Source organism: Haplochromis burtoni, unplaced genomic scaffold, assembly GCF_018398535.1.
Source record: "Haplochromis burtoni strain Fernald_Lab_line unplaced genomic scaffold, NCSU_Asbu1 Contig_727, whole genome shotgun sequence".
NCBI classification, from domain to species: domain Eukaryota; kingdom Metazoa; phylum Chordata; class Actinopteri; order Cichliformes; family Cichlidae; genus Haplochromis; species Haplochromis burtoni.
The window spans coordinates 8,740-28,429 of record NW_024583088.1 but is presented as its reverse complement, the minus strand read 5'-3'; the positions used below and the strand labels follow the sequence as shown (position 1 = coordinate 28,429).

General features: G+C 41.3%; 2 protein-coding genes across 2 annotated transcripts in view; both read left to right on the top strand.

The window, feature by feature from the left end:
- The first annotated feature begins 2,949 nt into the window (after nucleotides 1-2,949).
- slc25a48 (solute carrier family 25 member 48) lies at nucleotides 2,950-16,649 on the top strand. Its single transcript, XM_005949904.3, has 7 exons — nucleotides 2,950-3,264; nucleotides 5,425-5,468; nucleotides 6,005-6,076; nucleotides 7,058-7,310; nucleotides 9,101-9,391; nucleotides 13,730-13,863; nucleotides 15,222-16,649. Exons 1-7 carry the CDS (start codon nucleotides 3,210-3,212, stop codon nucleotides 15,324-15,326), a joined length of 954 nt encoding a protein of 317 aa, XP_005949966.1. The 5' UTR covers nucleotides 2,950-3,209; the 3' UTR covers nucleotides 15,327-16,649.
- Nucleotides 16,650-18,370: 1,721 nt separating this feature from the next.
- Nucleotides 18,371-19,690, top strand: part of LOC102312298 (NLR family CARD domain-containing protein 3) — a gene marked incomplete at its 3' end in the record, with an annotated part of 8,714 nt that continues 7,394 nt past the window's right edge. Inside the window, 4 exon segments of the mRNA XM_005949905.3 lie at nucleotides 18,371-19,000; nucleotides 19,113-19,221; nucleotides 19,328-19,450; nucleotides 19,529-19,639. Of these exon segments, the coding sequence (XP_005949967.2) occupies nucleotides 19,139-19,221; nucleotides 19,328-19,450; nucleotides 19,529-19,639 (317 nt within the window).

Sequence of the window (19,690 nt, the reverse complement as noted above, 5' to 3'; positions counted from 1 at the left end):
TTCTACTTTTAAATACTCTGGGAACAACAAGTAAGCCTGCAGTGCGAGAGTGAAGAGCTCTGTTAGGATAATTCAGGATTCTGAATTATAGGAGAAGGATTTTGAACTCAGTTCTGAATGTAGCAAGGAACCAATGAAAAGAAGCTAATATGAGAGATAATATGGGAGTGACCTTATAACATTGAGTTACAATACACAGGAAGTTGTTTCTGCTCATCTGGATGTTGGATTTTCAGTGGAAGAAACATCTGAGTGACTTCATCAGTCAGCTGACTGCAGGTTTCCCCAACCTTATAAACAATGCTTCTGCATAACGGCTGACACCAGCACCATGACTAAAGGTCAAGTTTCATGGTCATTAATATGCAAATTGTTGTGACCATTGATTAGCAACCATGAATAACATTCCCAGAGAGCTGGCTATAATCACAGCATTGTAAGTTCGTGACAGATTTCCCTTCTCCTCAATTCAGAGATGGCCATTATCATGTAAACGCTGGAATACTGTAAAGTAGTACTAAATGCATGAACTAGTTTTTCAGCATCACTATGACACAGGATGTTTCTCATTTCAGAGATATCGCACAAATAGAAGAAAGCAGTCCTACATATTTGAATAATATGTGCATTGAAGGACATATCCTGCTCAGAAAGGACTCTGAGGTTCCTCACAGTGTTGCTGGAGGTCAAGCTATCATCTGGATTAAGCATCTGGTTAGATACCATATTTCTAAGATTTTCAGGGCCGAATACATTTTCACTTTTATCTGAACTGAGATGTTTTGTGGCCTATGCGATATAAGTCCGTTTTTTTAATACGTTGTGCATTCAGCATTGCACCTTTTGAATAGCTCTGTGTTGTTGTCTAAAGAGCTTGGAAAGAAAAGCGTCTGGACTTCTTTAAGTTGCTTGAAGACCTCTCATCTGAGAAGCTTCTTCAGTTCTAAGGTCAAATGGTGGAGAGTCCCAGATTTAAGTCGTAGTGTCCCCCAAGGGGGTCATGAACCCCCTGTTGATCCTTTACTTAATCACACAAGCCAAGGTGTGAAAACGGGTGTAGGTCACAATCAGTGTTGGGAAGGTTACTTTTAAAATTTATTCCACTACAGATTACAGAATACATGCCCCAAAATGTATTTTTGCAAGGCATTCCGTTGCGTTACTAAGTGAGAGTAACGTATTGTGAATACTTTGGATTACTTAATATATTATCATGCTTTTTACAACTACATGAATGTACTATTGCTGTGTGATTTATTACTATTACTGAAGGTTACTTGCCATACCAATGCCAACTAGAGTTTTAAATTTTAATATAAAATGAGCAACAGTAGGGTGGAGGCTGCACTTTCTGCAGCGATCTCGTATAGAAAACTATTCCGCGCGTATATAAAACAGGTCCACTGCTCCAAACCGTAAAGGCGTAAAACCGTAAAGTGACCTCTAGCTAATACGTCGGGTTGTAGCTGAAAACTAGCTTTACTTTGTTGTCTGGGTCAAATTTGCTAGCGAGAGACAGAGAGAGGCGTTGAAAGGCTGCTCCAATGGAACTTATTGTTTCGGAGGAAAACACGAACAAACTGTACAGTCCATCGAGTCTTTATAGCTTACATACAACTGGGCGCGTCAGGCCCGGTGACAACTCGTATTTTTCCACTGTCCTTTTTCTCTCTCCTCGCGCTCACAGACACGTAACGGGTACGGCAGTCCATTCTCCATGCAGCACGGACTACACTGCCTATGAGGCTACATTCTTTAGGGCTATGCCTGTAACACTCTGCCTATTACCTTCTTATTAAATTATTTTTGTGAATATTTTTTTTTTATATTTCTTCATGTCATTTTGTGGGCTACAAATAGAGGTGACATGGGCCGCGAGATTGAGACCCAGGCATTAGACCCTCTTAATGCGCGTTTTGTTTAGGTTTCCACCGGCGTGAAATTACCAAAAATAGAGAGGGCACAGCCTAACATAGGACAAACAGGTAACTGTGTTCTGAATACCACCTTTTTAAATGGTAACTGTAACGGAATACAGTTATTCATATTTTGTATTTTAAATACGTAACAGCGGTACATGTATTCCGTTACTCCCCAGCACTGGTCACAATCAGCCAAGGATGAGCCTGCTGTGAAACCTAGCCCCACCGTATCATGTGACGTCTTGAGGTCAATGTATTGTTATATGATTTGAGGATCCTTACCTTATAGTATAAAGTTCATCGAGGTGACTGTTGTTGATGCCACAAAAATAAAACTGAAATCATATTTATAAGCAGTTTGTGTAACTGCAGTCTTCAATTTGTAACCCAGGGGTGGGGAAACTCCAGGCCTCAAATGGCCGGTGTCCTGCAGGTTTTAGATGTGTCCTTGATCCAGCACCGCTCATTTAAATGGCCAAATTACCTCCTCAACATGTCTTAAAGTTCTCCAAAGGTCTTGTAATGAACTAATTATTTGATTCAGGTGTGTTGAACCAGGGTGATCTAAAACCTGCACGTCACCGGCCCTTGAGGGCTGGAATTCCCCACCCCTGTTGTAACCCTTCTTGTTGTTAAAGAAATCAGATCTTCATCAAACACCTTCTGTGATGTTCTCTTTATTATTGTTTTTTTTTTTTTTTTTTTTACTTTTCCCTTCAGCAGACAATTTTTATCCAGCTCAGTCTGTTTGAGTGCAGCTCTGTTTCACAGCTGTGTCACTGATCACACTCCACCATTCATATATATGAAGTGTATAGAAGATCAATATAAGCACAAGCTGCTTTAATTACATCCATGATGATCATTTTACAGCACATACAGGAAGTTACTTTTTCTTGTCGGTCTTTAAGAGTTTTACTCTTATTGGGCAGGCTGAAGTGAAGTAGGAGAAAGGTCAAAATGTGCAGCAGTATCTGTTTTTCTGCTCAGCTTTCCTCATGGCTCATTTCCATCCCGGCCTCTCTATAGGCCGCATAGCTTTGGATAGCTCACTCCTGATTGGCCAGCAGAACGGCCTCACAGATTCAGGCTTTGCTCTGATTGGTTGCTAGTGACAACTCCCGGAGTTACCTTCTATAAGCCGTTTTTTTGCCTTCTTGTGAAAAAAGTTTGGGCCGATACGTGATCAGCGGGAGCCACCGGCAGCAGTAAGTGTTCTGTCCCGTGGAGAGCGCGCAGACTGTGAGATTACTGGCGTGGGGCGCGCAGAGCAGCTCCGAGTGGAAGATGCAGACCTCCAAAAGTTTCCGCGTGGATGATTTCATCGCAGGATGGATTGCAGGTGAGTTCCTCAGTCAGACACTCCGTCAATGCGTGTTTTCAGTGGATCTTTGTGGGGTGTGTGGGGGCGAACTGAAGATGGCATGGGTGGGAGGTGCGAGGGAGGCTCAACAGCGCGTTTGTTTGGGTCCAGTGAGCTTCACACAGAGCTCCACAGATACGCACAATCCTCCGTTGTTGTACTGTAAAAACACGTTTATCAGGGGAAAAAACGTCATGTGCGTGCATCCTCATCCAGATAAACAGTGGAGGCTCTGCGCAGACTCCCACCCCCACCCGAACCTCTCATGTTCCCACAGTGTCACTGCAACGCAGGCTCACCGCCTCCGTTTACTCGGAAAGCTGCTCGCTGATTGCTCTCTCCCCTCGGTCAGTCTACAGGATTCAGTCTGCGCACGTTTTTATTCTAAGGACAAAAATTCGCCTTTTCCAAGCTTAATGCGTGCTGTGTCAGGGCTAGCCGCTAGGGGCTTTATTAATTTTAATTATTCTATGAAACTGAAATGATAAAAAGATGTAAAACAAATTAAAACAAAAAAGCAAAAACACATTATGTTTAAGCTGTCATATAGTGATATTCTAAATCCCAGCTGTAATACAAAACACAGAAAAACCCTGACATTGTTAATATTCAGCAAGTCTGGTTTGGATGGGAACTAGCTCCAGCTGAAAAGCTAAGACAGTCTCTGGGCTTATTAATTAATTTTGATAAGCTTTATTTTGCAATGTGAAGCCATGCTGCCAGTTGGACATTGCATTATTATGATGTCAGAGTCACAGCCGTGGAGCTTTTGCAGTCACAAAGAAAAGATTACACAACGAGCTGATGCCGGAAATCTATGTAGACCTACTTCTTTTCTCCAAATGTTCAGCTGAAGCAATAGCAGTGATCCTATCAATAAAAGCTTTTTGGAGGCCGATGATGAACTCAGAAAAACCTCACAAGTTTGGTTCAAGTGCAGGACTTCTAATCTGATTTTAAACTACAGTGTCCAGGGGCGCATTTTTCTGTCATCACCAAGATTTCACGTTTTTTGGCTGCTTTGCAAAATGCAGTTAACTTTAAATTTAAAAAGAAAGAAAGAAGAAGAATAGAAAGCTAGAAATAGACCTTAAAGAATATCTCACAGATTTCCCTGAATGTTATAAAATGTTAAGAAACATGTCCGGCCTCATTTGCAGCTTCACTTTGTGTTTCACTGCCTTCACAGCAAAGGTGAACTGACGTTTTTTGGTTTTTTTTTTTAAATATATAAATTTTGCTGGGTTACACTGCTAACAAAGCACCAATTCAATATGAAATCACTGTGATTTTTAATATTTGCAATATGTCGACCAACCTTCCAGTTCTATAGCAGTATAACCAGAATACCAGCAGCTGGCAGCCAGTTGAGTCTAGTCCCCTGAAGTTGTGCTCGATGATAAAGACTCTTTCAGATTGGTGGCAGCATGCTGTCAGTCTGTTTGCATTCATAAATTAGACAGAAGTTATTTAAAAACCTTTAAAAATCCAGTCAGACTGTGACTGTTTGCAGAAAGGTTTGCTTCTATCGGCCCACCTGTGCCGTCACCATGTGATCTAAGTCTTGCTCAGTGTGCAACACCTTCAAGCTGTGGGTAATTATTTAGTCTCCACACTCCAGTTGGTCACAGAAGGTGGAATAATCATGAGGTACCTTCATCAAGCTGTGTGTGGATGGTTTTGATGTAATGTTACGTTTGCTCTGCTTCCTGATGGCGGTGCGTGCAGCAAACCCTCTTGTTTTTTTTATTTGATATTTGGTGTCCTTGCATTGATACAATATTCATGTCCTGATGACCATGCACTCCTGGTTCTTATCTGGGCAACAACTGAGCGAGATCCTGTGGCATGTATGTTGTGTGTGTTTGATACCCACTCATGCACACACACAGTAGCTCGCGTTCCCCCCTGTGATGGCTGCTCATTTGAAGTAAACTTTAAGCCCTGACTGCAAACATGCAGGTCTGATGTCCTGCAGTAAAAACATTTTAAGACGCTTTAGTCTTTGGCTGAGACACGTTGCCTTTCAGCATGTTGGTTATGAGTAAAACTCTTGAGATTTTTGTGGAAAGTTGTCTCTGTTTTTCTCTCTCTGGCATTTTGTGCTTCATTCCTCTTTTCTTTCTGTTTTGGCTGCAGGAGCTTCCAGTGTGGTTGTTGGCCATCCGCTGGATACAGTAAAGGTATGTCAGACCTCTGGAATCATTTTACTACAGCATTCCTCCACTTTTGTGTTATAGCTGTTATAAAAATGATCAAGCCTGCAGCTCATCAAGTCATATACACTCTGTTGCACATTCTTTTGGGCCACTTTTTTTTTTTATTTACGTCCTTATCCATCCTACAAATCAGGATCTGTGTTTGTATGACACACAGAGTCAGTTTTTTCCCTATAATTATAATTGAATTCATGTTTTGATGTCACATATTTCTTTTGCCAAAAATAATTTAGTATGTGTAGCAGCTAAGGAAGGAAGCATTTATCAGAAATGATCTGAATGTGCTCAAAACCAGTGTGAGTGTTATGAACTGTCTTTAGTCAGAGATGTGTGCAATGACTCCAAGGTGAAAAGCCTGAATATTTTTGTCCAACAAACTCCAAAATAAGAAATCTGAAAACCTATGTTTCACATTTGGGGGGAAAAAACCCCCAAATCAACTTTATTTATTCCTCATATGGAAATTGCTTGTTTGAATAAAGTCAGTGGCACTGTTTCAGACTCGGCTCCAGGCAGGGAATGGCTACAAAAACACTCTGCACTGCATCCTCACCATCTACAGGAAGGAAACGGTAAACATTCAAACTTCTTCTCTTTCCTCCATTTCTGCATCGCTCCAAACAGTATAAACGGTAATAAGTTATCTGACATGCTTTGAAAATATGCTTTTCATTCACCCTGCAGTATATTTAACCAAATGCTTTGTTGGCTCTGTTGTGTGTTTTAACTTGGCTGAAGCTATGGCAGTACAAATGCTGGGCAGCAATCAGAAACTTGGATATATTGTATCTGTCCCAGTGTTTTTCCACACAACTCCAGTCAGTACATCAGAGTCCCTCAGAGCCAGGGTTAGGACAGATTTATAGGATCTGGACACAAAATGTGGTCCTTCAGAGCCTAAGATCGAGTTAATCATTTCATTATAGATTGGACCTAAAACCACGTTCAGCTCAGAGCCAGCACTGCACAATATACAAACATCCACAGTCATTCTGTCGCTTTAAGTTGTTTCCACAGCTCCCAGTCGCTTTATTTCTCCTGTGACCCAGTTTCCCAGCTGGATGCTTTAAGCTGGACCTTTTGTTTACCACCACCATGAAAAGCTTAAACCAGCTGAGTGATGATAGCAGCTTATTTTACAGAAAAATAATACATTTAGGTGAGGCTAAATATGTGCAAAAGGTTGAATTTAAGCTGCATCTATCGGTTTTATCTCTTTGGGGTGTCATATGATAAGAAGTTTTCGGTGTGTCCGTTACAAATCACAGGCCTGCTGCTCTCAGAGGTCACATGATTTATTCAGCTATGTTTTATTCCCAGCATATGTCTCCCCAGACTGTAACCGCCTCCTCAGGTTGGCCCGAGGAAAGGTTTCCATACTGTTTGGCAGCAGCTGCACCCCGTATTTAATTCTGTGCATGTCATCAGTGTAAACGCCTCACTTACAGTTCTTTACTGTTCCCTCCACACTTTTCCTGCTTTTACCCGTGCATATGTATGTTTTTTTCACATGTTGTGCTGACCTTCTTGCTTCCCTCTCGACTCTTTTTCAGGTCACAGGATTCTTTAAGGGCATGTCTTTCCCCCTGGCCAGCATCACGGTCTACAACTCGGCCGTGTTTGGCTTCTTCAGTAACACTCAAAGACTCATAAGCAATTATCGCTATGGTGACGGGCAGCATCCCTGCAGCATGTTGGACCTGACCATGGCCAGCATGCTGACCGGACTGATGTCTGTGAGCCTGGGAGCTCCAGTGGATTTGGTTAAGATCAGACTCCAAATGCAAACGCAGATGGTTCTAGCAGGTAACGTGAGGATCACTTTTTTCAGGTCGGGACCTTTTGTTTTTGTATCTTAGCCTTGAAAAAAAAGTTTTGCTTTTTTTAACTTCTCTAAGATTTTGGCACATAGACAGCACACGCCCAGATAAAAAGCAGCCTTGTCAGCATAGTAACAACTTTGTCCCAAATACACCTCTGTCAGAGGAAGCTCAAATAATGGCTTTGTTTTTAATCCTCGTTCTTTTCTAAAATTTCAAAAAGAACAAGTTGACTAAGGATCGCATCAAAGAGAGTTAAGCTGTGCCCTTTCTGCTCGTTAATTACCGGCCAGCCACAAACTGCCATGTGGCGTTCATCAGATGACATTAATACATGAAATGCTGACACAGCTCCAGCTTCTGTTCTGCAATGTTTCCTTCTTATTACATCATGAGCTTTTGGGGATACAAAGTTCTCGCCGAGCTGCTGTCTTTGATAGTCACACTTCACCAGCTGGTTGCAGAATTGTTGCCAGTAGGAGTACTTTTTTTTTTTATTTTTTTTTTTAAATAGTTTACTTTTTTATTTATTATCTAAATCGAGCAAGACCTATCTAGACTGAGTGTCACGGTAACATAGCCTCAGAACTCAATATGAATAAGTCCTGATGACACAGACATCAAAACATGCTTCAGAAAACATTTCTGCTCGTGTCATCTTTTCTATAACTACATGCTGATATTCACTGATACACAGAATAACATTACAGCATCTATAAGTGTATCAGGATGTTTGACAGCATATGGTAAATATTAATAAAGAACGTTTAATATGAAAGTGGCCATAAACAGCTGCCAGAGAGGTAACTGTTCATCTAAAAGAGATCTGAGGAGCTGAGCCATTAGAAGAACACAGTTTCCCTTCAGTTCTACTTATTAACCCTTTATCCCTCATATGCACCGATGCAGTGCTGGTAGAGGGTCCTGGTCTTTAAGTGTGCTGTCATATTGTCTACAAAGATTTTTCTTTTCTAACAAAATCAAATTTTTCTGTGTTTGTAGCATTTTTAGGACCTTTGAATGATGGATTTAAGGATTAAATGTCAATTTTCTCCACAGTTAGGAACCCATTCTTGCATGAATACAAACTCTGTCGTTATATTGTTTCTTGGTCTTGTGATTTCTGGCCTGCGTCTTTCTGTTAAACAATAAAATAATAAAGCCGAGCACAGAGGGATTCCAGTCAGACATTTATAGCTTTCTACATGTTTACAGTGTTTGGCAGGCTCATACATCTTCCACCGGTCACTGGGATTAGTCACATTTCTTTCATTATCTTCCTCAGTGATACTTTGGACTTGACTTTGAATAGAGCCGACTCTTTTATGATGGAGCAAAGTGTCAGCGAGTTCAGCCAGGATCAGGAAACCATTTCACTGTAAACTCAGCATTACATACTGTGATTAGCATGACTGACTTACTAAGCCCAATATTTGGTATGATCACCGTCACTAAAACAGAAAGTCATTTCACTCTAATGTAAAAGGACTGCTACATATTAATGGTATTGTGTTTGTCGGTTGGTTCTTTTCCACGTGATATGGAAAGACTCGAGCACCTTCCTGTGTTTCAGACACCAACGTTTTTGGACTGTGAGAAAGAAACAAAAAAGTTTGAAAAACGTTCTGCTGAGACTGAAAATCCCCTGAAGTTGAAACACCTTTGCTTAAAGTTCCCAGAGACGAGGACACGGAGAGGAGAACAAACTGGATGAAGCAGATCCCTAACTAACCTGCTCACTGACTTCACTCTCATATATTTTTGGTTTTTAAACAGAGAACCTCCACCTTGCGGGCAACATGTCGAATGGCACCAACATCCGTCTGCGCTCCGTCAGCATTCTCAGCCAGCAGCAGCTGTACCGAGGGCCCATCCACTGCATCAGCAGCATCCTGCAGACCGAGGGCCTCCAGGGCCTGTACAGAGGAGCCGGAGCCATGATCCTGAGGGACGTACCCGGATACACGCTCTACTTCATCCCTTACGCCATCTTCTGCGACCTGCTGAGGCCGGACAACACTTCGAGCCCACATCCATGTTCCATCTGGCTGGCAGGAGGACTGGCAGGTAAATGTCACCAAAACAAAGTTTCCTATGATATTTTCAGTGTCATTAGCGTTGTTTGAGTTATTGGTGACTTTAGACGTCAGTTAAATTTATGCCTGTTGCCACAGACCTGTGAGTCAGATGTACAGGAAAACATTTGTGGAAGTTCTTTCCCCGTCCACTCACCGCTGAGCTGGGTGATGGGTCACTGTGCACCAAATTAACAACAAAGGAGAAAAGGAGTGAACAGACAGCTGGCCGTACTCAAAGTGCTGATTCTGGGTCTTTGGGAGGAAGCTGATGACTTTGTTAGGACACACAGTAGCTAACATTAACCTGTGATATCAATGCAGCAGTTCTGACCCTTTAACGAGGGGCGTGGCAACGCTGTCCTGAAGAGCAGCGTGTTGAGTCAGTGCTAACATGGAGGTTAATGAAGTGCGTGTTTCTGATTGAAGTGGCAGTTTCAATGTGAGCCTGACTGGACTGGATGTGATAGCGCTGCAGCGGTAGAAGAATTAGACGAGCCTTAGGTGCACAGTCAGAGCACAGTTAAACCTGCTATTAAGACCTTTGTTATTTATTTAAGGTTTTATTTCAGAGTCCAACACGTTTGAAAATGTTTTGAGACCTTCACACACTCTGAAGTGTCTGCCTTAACCTTAACATAACCTTGTTCTTCAGAGCTGTCCTTCTGTTAGTAATCAACCAGAGGGGGTCGATGTCAGCTGAACATTTGAGAATAAAAGCGAATAGATCTTAAGGTTTTCTTCTTTCGTATTTTTGCTAAAACCTCTTTATATTTCCCTACTTGTATCAGTTACACTGGCAGAACCTCACAGAGATAATAAAAGTTAATTATTAATAAGATATAAGTAAACTCCTCCGCTGATGCCAGTCGGGATTAAACCAAACTGTTGCACAACCAGAGCCAGCAGTAACCCCCAATTACAAGGAATTTGGCAAGAAATCAAGAACTTCTGAACAATGGTCAGAAATCACTCTTGGTCTGTCAGATGGGACTAGAGCACGGACAAACCAGTAATTCCATTAAGTGATAAATCTTTGAGTATGTTACTTTTGTTTTTTGTTTTTTTTCCCTTCTATCCTATCAGCGTTGTAGAAGCCGATTCTTGACAGTTGTTGTTATGTTGTTTATGAACTGATAGACTCGGATGAAACTGTACTGTAGAACAACAGCTGACACCATTTTCTTTTCTTATATAAAATGACAGAAAACACATAAAGTCTGAGATATTTTTAGTTTGGGGTCAGATCAGTGCTATTATTGATACTTATTGATCAATACTTTTACATAATTAAGTCACTGTAGCATCTATTCAATGTCCAAAAAAACTAAAGTTGCACATTATCTTTGCCCTCGCTCCTCTGATTCAGTTATTGATGAAACGTCGCAGCTCTTCAGTTGTGTCTTATTTTAACAATTCATGACACTGAGGCTAAAATGTGATGAAGTCCTTTTTAAACTTGGTTCAAGCTGTAATGTTCACACTGTTAACAAGGTATGAACTGGAACGGCCTCAAAAATGTGGAGAATCATTGCCTCCGACAGTTTGGCTGTAAATAGGTCACTGTTATTATTCGGTTCAGAGGGTTTGGGGATAAAATCCAGAACTAAAGGTAACTTTGTTATTTCAGTACCTTTTATTTTTCCTTTACTTTCCTCTGCTGACACACATCATTGCCCTGCTGTGTCCCAGACCTTCTGCTCTGTACATAAACGCCAGTATTGATCCGAGCAGGTCAGACTGAACTGTGGGTGGTTTCTGTTTGTCTGACCAGCCTCTGAATGACGTCCATGGGCTGTTATTAACCTGGTGAAGACTGTACATGTGACCTTATCTTTGTTCATTCGTAGGTTCCACAGAACTGCAATAGCAAGAAATCAATATGAGCAAACACATCTGAGGTAGAGCAGGGCGATATGGCCAAAAATATTTATCACGATATATATTTGAAAATTTGCGATAACGATATAACTGACGATATAATTGATGCGAGACAAAATACAACTCCACAACATTACTAGCGCAAAAAGACAACCTTCCATTTATTTTCACTTAAACAAGAAGCTGGTTTTTATGTACATTAAAGCTTTATAAAAATGTAACAGTGCAAATGCAAATTCCTTGCTGAAAGTTTAACCAAAAGGCATTTCCAGTAGAAATGGGCTGACATATCCTGAGCATAACCATGTATAATATCCACTGAAGTTAAAAAGAGGTGCTTTGCAACATTAAACTGCAGTGTGCAGTACGTATTTTTCGGACCATAAGGTGCACGGGATTATAAGGCACATTAAGCGAAACAAAGCAGTCAGATAAATCAAACTTTATTAAACTCATTCTTCTTGCTTCCTCCACTTCTGTACCATTGATTCATTAATGTTGAATTCTCTGGCAGCTGCTCTATTCCCATGTTGTTGCAGTATATTAATGACTAACCTCGTATTGTGGATGGATTATCTCAGTTGTTCTCCTGACTGAAGTTTGGTCCGTTTACAGCATCCTGCCATGCGATTGCATTTGTCTCTAACTATCAGGAACCTTAACGTTAACTTTTATAAGTGGAAAAGTGTTAGTGTTCGTCCTCCAGCTTCACTGTTTATGATTATGCTAACATAGCTGTGTCGCTAGCGATCACGTAGCACATCATTATATACCAGCTAGCCCAACTTCAGTAACCCTACAAACGTCACTGCTGTTTAGTTTCCTGTCTTCATTTATGTTGGAAGTGATAGCAGAGCTGTACGTTTGATTTTTTTCAGAAATCTCTAGTCTCTCAGTCAGAACATGCTAGCGAAACTAGCGAGCTAACTTCCGCTAGCTTCCTGCTAACTTCTAACTCCGTTAAATGTAATAAATTTTGTTTTCATGGATGCCTGGAAGTTAAACTTCATAGTTACACCTGGTAAAGCAGCAATGCTGATCGTTTTATTAAAGATGAAAGAATTTAGACAGTTTTTAACTCTCAGTGATGCTGCAGTGTTCGTTTGACCTGAAGGATATGGAGTTTAGGACCCAGATTACTCCCAGATTTAAGAGCATCTTAGTCCGACAATAACGACGGCCACTTGCATGTTCTGCAAAAAAATGTGCTTTGTCATGTATCTGACGGACAAACACCAAACCAGTTCCACATCACTGAAGTTGCACCATTTTTACAAACCAATTCTGGTTCATTTGTTTCACTCAACAATCGGCCATGTGCGTATGAAAACAAAGGCACTGCGCATGCGCGTTTTACTCATATTCAATCGCAATATTTCATTTTCCTATCGTTGCCTAACATTATACCGGTATTACCGTGAACGGTATAATATGGCTCAGCCCTAATCTGAGGCCAATCAAGTTCTGGCTGGTGCAAACGGATGCATGGAGTCGGAGGCTGGAGTTTCAGGGTTGTTTGGTCTCAGAGGTTAAAGCAGGCTCCACATGCAGACCAGCCAGCTGTGAACATCTGACTGAGTGAAAAATGTAGTGCGAGAGCTTCGGTCAGCTGGACGGCATAAATCTGAAATGCTGCCATGTTTAGCCTCCCATTAGGCCTGAATCCGTCGTAGTTGAACTAAAACTCGGACAATATCCTGATGATTTTTCCTCCAAACCTTCAACAATGAGTTACAGTAAATGTTTTAATTATGTTCTGTATGTCTTAAAGTCTAAATGACCCTTAAACTCATGTATCAGCTGATGTCAAGTCATTTCTTCTTTACTGCTGGCTGTGTGAGTGAATCTATTACAGATGTTATAAGGAGCGCCTGAACGCAGCTTGTGAAGTTTGTGCTGAGCCCTGTAACCCTCATTTAACCTCCTAGGACTTGGCGTCCACATATGTGGACATCGCATTTTGGGTTATTTAGACCAAAATACTCAATTTTGCTCTACATGGGCCTGATATCCACTTACGGGGACATTATACTGCTACTGTTCTATCAAAATTTTAAACAAATATCCTCATATGTGGCTCTTATTTTTCTTAAAAACAAAAATAAGGTAAAAAAAATCTGGTAATTTTTTGTTTTTGCATTCATCGGGCCCCAATATGCCCAATATCAAAGGGAAATTAAAAATGCATGCTGGGGAAGAGTTCGGGTCTTAGGAGGTTAAAGATCCTCATTTTTGGCAAAAGTAAAAGGTTCCAGAAGCTGAACTGTGATCTTTGGACCTACACAATAAAATGACAAAATCTCAGTATCAGAGGAGACTTTCACAGTCTGAGATTTTGTTATGTGTTTGCTCTAGTCCTTGTCTGGTTCCATATGTGACTTCCACCTGGTTTTAGAGTCCTTGCACCATGACATCAGCAGGAAGTTCAGAGCTCTCTCCTCTTTCTCAGGGTCCATTTCCTGGGTCACAGCCACACCAACCGACGTGGTAAAGAGTCGAATGCAGGCTGATGCTCAGCTGCAGAGGAAGTACAAGGGAGTTTTACACTGCATCATCCACAGCTACAAGACAGAGGGAGTACAGGTGAGTAATGACTTCAACCAGCCAAAACTATAAGAACACTGTTTTTAAGCACCTCGATCTGGCTCCACACAAACAGCAAAAACACAATGCAAACTCAGCTACCCGCTGTGTTTGGACACTTAGCTGTGTCCATGTGAGCTTTGTATCTGAGGATCCAGCAGAGCACACAAGTTACCGCAGCTTGAACACTGAAGCTTCAGCCTGAAGAAATCAACCAAGATGCACAAAGTTTGTCCACTGTAGTACCGATCTCAGGGCTTCCTGAACGAATGTTGTGTGTGCTTGGGTCAACACGTTGTCCCTGAAATCGTATGAATATCTATTTTAAAGAAAAAAGAAATTTTACAAACATCTTACCAAACTGAGCCTCAATGACACACCTCCACATGGGTAAGTCATGACACTCTCTGGGCATCAATGGGCCATATAGCTGCTACAGACATCTGTCCAATAAGCAGACTGAATGCTCTCACATGTGTGAAGTTTGAAGTTCACTTTTTGGTTCCTCAAATGTTTCTGCTGAAAATATTTAAATTACAAGGAAAGAATTCTCTTCAGATACTTGGCATGAAACCTCTTCCCCAGCGAGGCTTAAAAGGCCTGTTACACCTGCCTTTGTCACCGCCAACACCAAAAGTGATGTCAGAGATGCTGCTGAAAGTTGCCCTTTGGTGTTTCCACTCATCCTGCACCTCCAGAGATTTCTAGACCCTAACATGGACAACAACAAGAATTATATTTTAGGATTAAAAATATCATTTCCATGAAAGAGGCCATTCATACTGCTGATAATTGCAGTAATTATCAGTATTGTTAGTTATGGGCAGCTGTGGCAACAACCCTTACTGTGGGTGGTGGTCTAATAATTTTGCTAAGACCTGTACAGGATGAAAAAGTGAAACTCCTCGTTGTAAAAAAAAAAAAATCCTCTTATAAAATAAAACGGGCCACATGCTGCAGAAAACCTTATGTGGGGTTATGTCAGGTCAGCATTTGTCACACGGCTGGTGTCCTGGCCTGAGACGAGCAAATGTTGCATCTGTGTGTCTGATTCGTGCTGTTCATAATGTCAAAGGTTGTAAACTGTAGACAAGCTATCGCAGTGTCCAGAAATCAGGAGGGGTCAGGTTCTGAGAAAGTAAACTGGACTGTTGATGTGAACAGAGGTCAGTGAGTTGGGTTACTACAGGCCAGCGTCCCCAAAGAAAAATCAACGTAACACTGCGGTCTGTGGGCTGTGTTCACCTTCACTCATGTTTCCTGTCAGCACGGCACCAAAGATCTGGAATGATAACAGATGCGTGTAGACAGTTTAACATATTTAATTCCAACTTTCTCTTTTTTTTTTTAATGTTCAGGTGTTCTTCAGGGGAGCATCAGTGAACGCCATCCGAGGCTTCCCAATGAGCTCCACCATGTTCCTGACCTATGAACTCTCTCTGCGGTTCTTCAGGGGTCTTTAGGACACATTTTACTAATTAAAGGAGTCACACTGAGTTACTTGGAAAAATGAGCACAAAGCAAATAGAGCCCAGCGTCTCTGAAACGAGAGACTGGTGACAGTGTAAGTCATCTGATCAAACCTTTAGCTCAGTCACACAGACAGTTTTATCACACCGGTGGCCAGCGATGTTACGCAATGCTGCTTGAGTTATTCAGAGATTAAAGATTTTAGTGTTGGTGCTGCAGAGTGATTGTGTGGAGCTATTTTTATAGTTTTATAAATTGGATCAGTTTCAGGTGGATTGCAATTATTGGTCAAATCAAAAAGTATCTTCTTGTTATGTGTAGTATAATAGTTGAATGACATGTTGATGTCAGAATTTTACTGAAGTTGAATTTTTCTTTGCTGCATATTTACCAAAGAACTCTGTGTGTTCCTCCGAGGTTTGTTTTTGGGGCAAGTCTGAACTTCCTGTGCAAAAGACGGTCAGTATGGAGGTGATGTGCACAGTAATATTGTGTTAATACACAGTAGTGCACTGTTAGCATGTGATTGGTGATCTGTAGGGAAAAGAAAGGAAGTCCGGTGATGAGGAGTAAAACTGACATAGATGTCATGTGTAGTCATCAGCGCATAATGTTTCATACTGAATACGATCAGCTAAAAGATTTTTAAACAGATCTCATGTATAACTTAGCTATTTCACTTTGTAACCTCCACATGTAGAAGTGTTTATCTGGCCTTTATGTGCTGCACTTTATCTCAGAGAGATAAGCTCAATTGACCAAGTCAATGTGAAAAGATGAGTTTGACATTTTCAACAGAAGCAGAGGGTCAACATATTCTGTTACCTCTTAGTTGTAGGTTTAATGGTTGTAGGTTGTAGGTTATTTAACTGGATGTACCTTACATATATTCAAAATGATTAAACGCATCATTTTAATGAGTTTTAGATGTTCTTTCTTCTGCTCTCTCGTTCTGTACTTTAAAATCCTGTTTATGTTGAAAATGGCACATCCACAGAGTCATAACATGAAATGTTGCCTTCCATGCGGACTGGAAGTGTTGCACACTAACGTCCTCTTGTACATTTGTTTGTGTGTTTCTTATATTAAGAAAAGTGAGTTTTACAAGTTTATAATTAAACGTCCTGCTAACAAACTTTCCACAGACTGCAGTTAAAAGCTTTGGCGTTTCGCTCTGAAGTCAGATTAAAATTATAACAGGATTTATTGTTTTTAAAACCCTGACATGTAAATATGTGTAAATATGTTCGCTGCCATTCCACATGACAGGGAGCCAGAAATTTCTTATTGTACATAAATAAAAGCTTTTAATCACACTGCTCTCCTTTTCTGAATTGGCTCTTCTCAGAATATTGTGACATTCATGTGACAGCTCGTCTACTTAGAGATAGGGGCCTGCTGTCAGATAAATACTCCGTGATGTCGACACGTGCTACGAGAGCTGATTTTCATGTCATATCTGAGGCCTAAAGCGAAGACTCTGGCTTCAGTAGAATTGCAGACAGACGTTGACTTTCTGCCTGCAGTCGGCTGATAAGAACCTGGAGCTCTAAAGTCACTCTCATAACTACAGTGAAAGCTGTTTGTTATTTTCACCTCAACTTCCCTCTAAGGGCTCACAACACCCACTAGAGGGCAGCATCTAGCAACACAACTCAATGAAGCTGCTATTCGCACAAATCTTCCCACGATGCACTGAGTGTTTCTTCTTAATCTGTGGCTCTCTTCCATAGCGTGCCTTTGCCCCATCCCTGATACTGGGACTGGTTTCTTTTTGCTAAAAACAGTTTTTCCTTTCTGCTGTCATCAAAGGTTGATTGGTCGAGTTTTCTTTGTATTACTAACTTGCAGTATAAAGTGCCTTGAGGCAACTGTTGTTGTGATTTGGCACTGTATAAATAATATAAAATGAATCAATTAAATTGAAACTCTGTAGTCAATTTGTAATAGTAAGAAGGCTTATTTTTAGTCATTTACACATTTTTCATATAACAGTTTAATAATGAACACTGTTAATGTAAATCGTTCTTCTTTGGAACTTCAAGCAGAGTTTCTATTGCAGCAGGTCCTCCTTAAGAAAAAGAAAAAACGCCTAATAATGAAAACAGCTGCGTGTTGGTGTCATTTAGGGTGGTACATCGCCACGTTGTGGAATAAACTGTAATCAACCTTTGTAAATACTGCATATCCCAGCAAATACTGCATTAACGTTATACTGCAAGAACTCTGCAAGTATAACTTTATTTTTTTTTTATAATTATTATTATGGAAAATCTTCTGGTTAGCAGGTAAACAATACTGTGCACAGTTTATGGTTTTTGACTTGACCAGTAATATTCATGCAGTGTTGCTTTGATTGTGGCACAGGTGCTCATGCATGTAGTTAAAAAATATATATTATTAGTTTATATTATTAGTTATTATATTTGTCTCACTTCAAGCAATAATGGGTTCATAAATTCTTGCTTTGACCTGGCTGACAGGCAGTGGGGCGAGCAAGAGAATTTTAATAGGGGCTGGCAGCCTGAGATTATTACTGATACAGCACAGAGACACATAAAACAAATCTGTAATATTATTTAAAACATAAAAACAGATTTTCCTTTAATGTGGACTCAGGTCAAGCGGATACAAGCGGACGAGATCGCGGATACAAGCGGCAGAAATGAGCTTCCTCCGAAGGGTGGCTGGCCTCTCCCTTAGAGATAGGGTGAGAAGTTCGGCCATCCGGGAGGAGCTCAGAGTAGAGCCGCTGCTGCTCCACATCAAAAGGAGCCAGCTGAGGTGGTTCGGGCATCTGACAAGGATGCCCCCTGGGCGCCTCCTGGGTGAGGTCTTCCAGGCATGCCCCACCGGGAGGAGGCCCCGGGGCAGACCCAGGACACGCTGGAGAGATTATATCTCTCGGCTGGCCTGGGAACGCCTTGGTATTCCCCCGGATAAGCTGGAGGAGGTGGCTGGGGAGAGGGAGGTCTGGGCCTCTTTGCTTAGGCTGCTGCCCCCGCGACCCGGCCTCGGATAAAGCGGATGAAGATGGATGGTGGACTCAGGTCTGGTAGGATACAGCACTTAGTTGTTTTGGGTGTTGGTGTTAGTGTGGCAGACGCAAAGTTCAAGGAGAAGAGACAATTTGTCTGCTTGGCTGACAAATAAAACCGGTGAAACTATGAGACACACTTTGACTTATTGTGGCTGCAAAATTTTAAATTTTGTGTTTTTTGTTTTTTTTTATCCTTCCCTCTCTGTAACTTCTGCCTTCATTTTTAATGCACGTCTCAGGAGTTTGCTGTGGACACTGAGAAGAATAGTAGCACGTGGAACAAAAGGAAAACATTTCTACACTGTGAAGTGTTTGGTCAAACTGAGGCACTCGGTATAAACTGTAGGCAAAAAGTTTCATTTTTAAAGTTATGAGCAAACTTTGATGGAGTGACATGAAGCACAGTAAAGTAGCTCTTTTTTATGTTTTTGTGGATGAATTTCTTGGCCCATTTAAAAATCCTGCCTATCCTGCCCACTCCAGCCTAGCAGGGGGCAGTATTACTCCTACATGTTTAAAAGAATAAAAGAAGAGTCGTAGCAAGCCTGCAGTGACGTCATCGCTTCCTGGTTATTATTTACTTTCATTTTATGGCTTTGTGAAGCTGCAGATTGTCTCCGTGTAGAGGTGAGTAAGGCCTACGGTTCACTGCTGGGCTCTGACTCTGATTTGCTTCACTCAGAGCGGTGAGTTTGTGACACTCAGAATGAGGAGAATTTTTTTTTTTTTTTTTCTGCAGGTTTCTGTGCTTCAGCTGACTCTGTGATGTCGCTGTGTGAGAACAAAGTGGAGCTTCCTCCTCCCTCTAAAGCCACTCTGTGTGGAGACGAGATCACCAAAGCTCAGAGGTCAGATGACTTTCTTTACTGCCAGGGACTCTTCTGCATGCTACAGCTCTGCATTTAAATCACTGCACCATCATTTTTATTCACATGTAAAACTGTGTGTGTGAAGCCCAGAGAAGCAGCACAGACCCCACACAGCCCACCGTGAACCTGAACCCAGCTGTATGTCCGTGATGAGCGACCAATCAAATGAGCGCTATATTGATTTCCAACAAGGAGCACAGGAAACAAAGTGAGTTTTTGTCAGCATTAAAACTTAACAGTTACGCTGAATATGTGACCTTTGAAACATTTATCAATATTTTATCAGGATACGTCAGAGAAAACAATCTCCTAAACCTGAACTCGTCTGTGTGTCCACGATGAGCAGCAGCTCAAATGAGCGATATATTGATTTCAAACAAGCACCAGTGGAGACAAGGTGAGTTGTTGTCAGACATGTAACATCCATCCATCCATCCATCCATCCATC

What these genes read in the sequence shown, in the direction of transcription:
- slc25a48 (XM_005949904.3), top strand. Translation starts at nt 3,210, where the DNA reads ATGCAGACCTCCAAAAGTTTCCGCGTGGATGATTTCATCGCAGGATGG. An exon ending in CATCGCAGGATGGATTGCAG is followed by an intron (nt 3,265 to 5,424) that starts GTGAGTTCCTCA and finishes TTTTGGCTGCAG; the next exon opens with GAGCTTCCAGTGTGGTTGTT. An exon ending in GCTGGCAGGAGGACTGGCAG is followed by an intron (nt 9,392 to 13,729) that starts GTAAATGTCACC and finishes CCTCTTTCTCAG; the next exon opens with GGTCCATTTCCTGGGTCACA.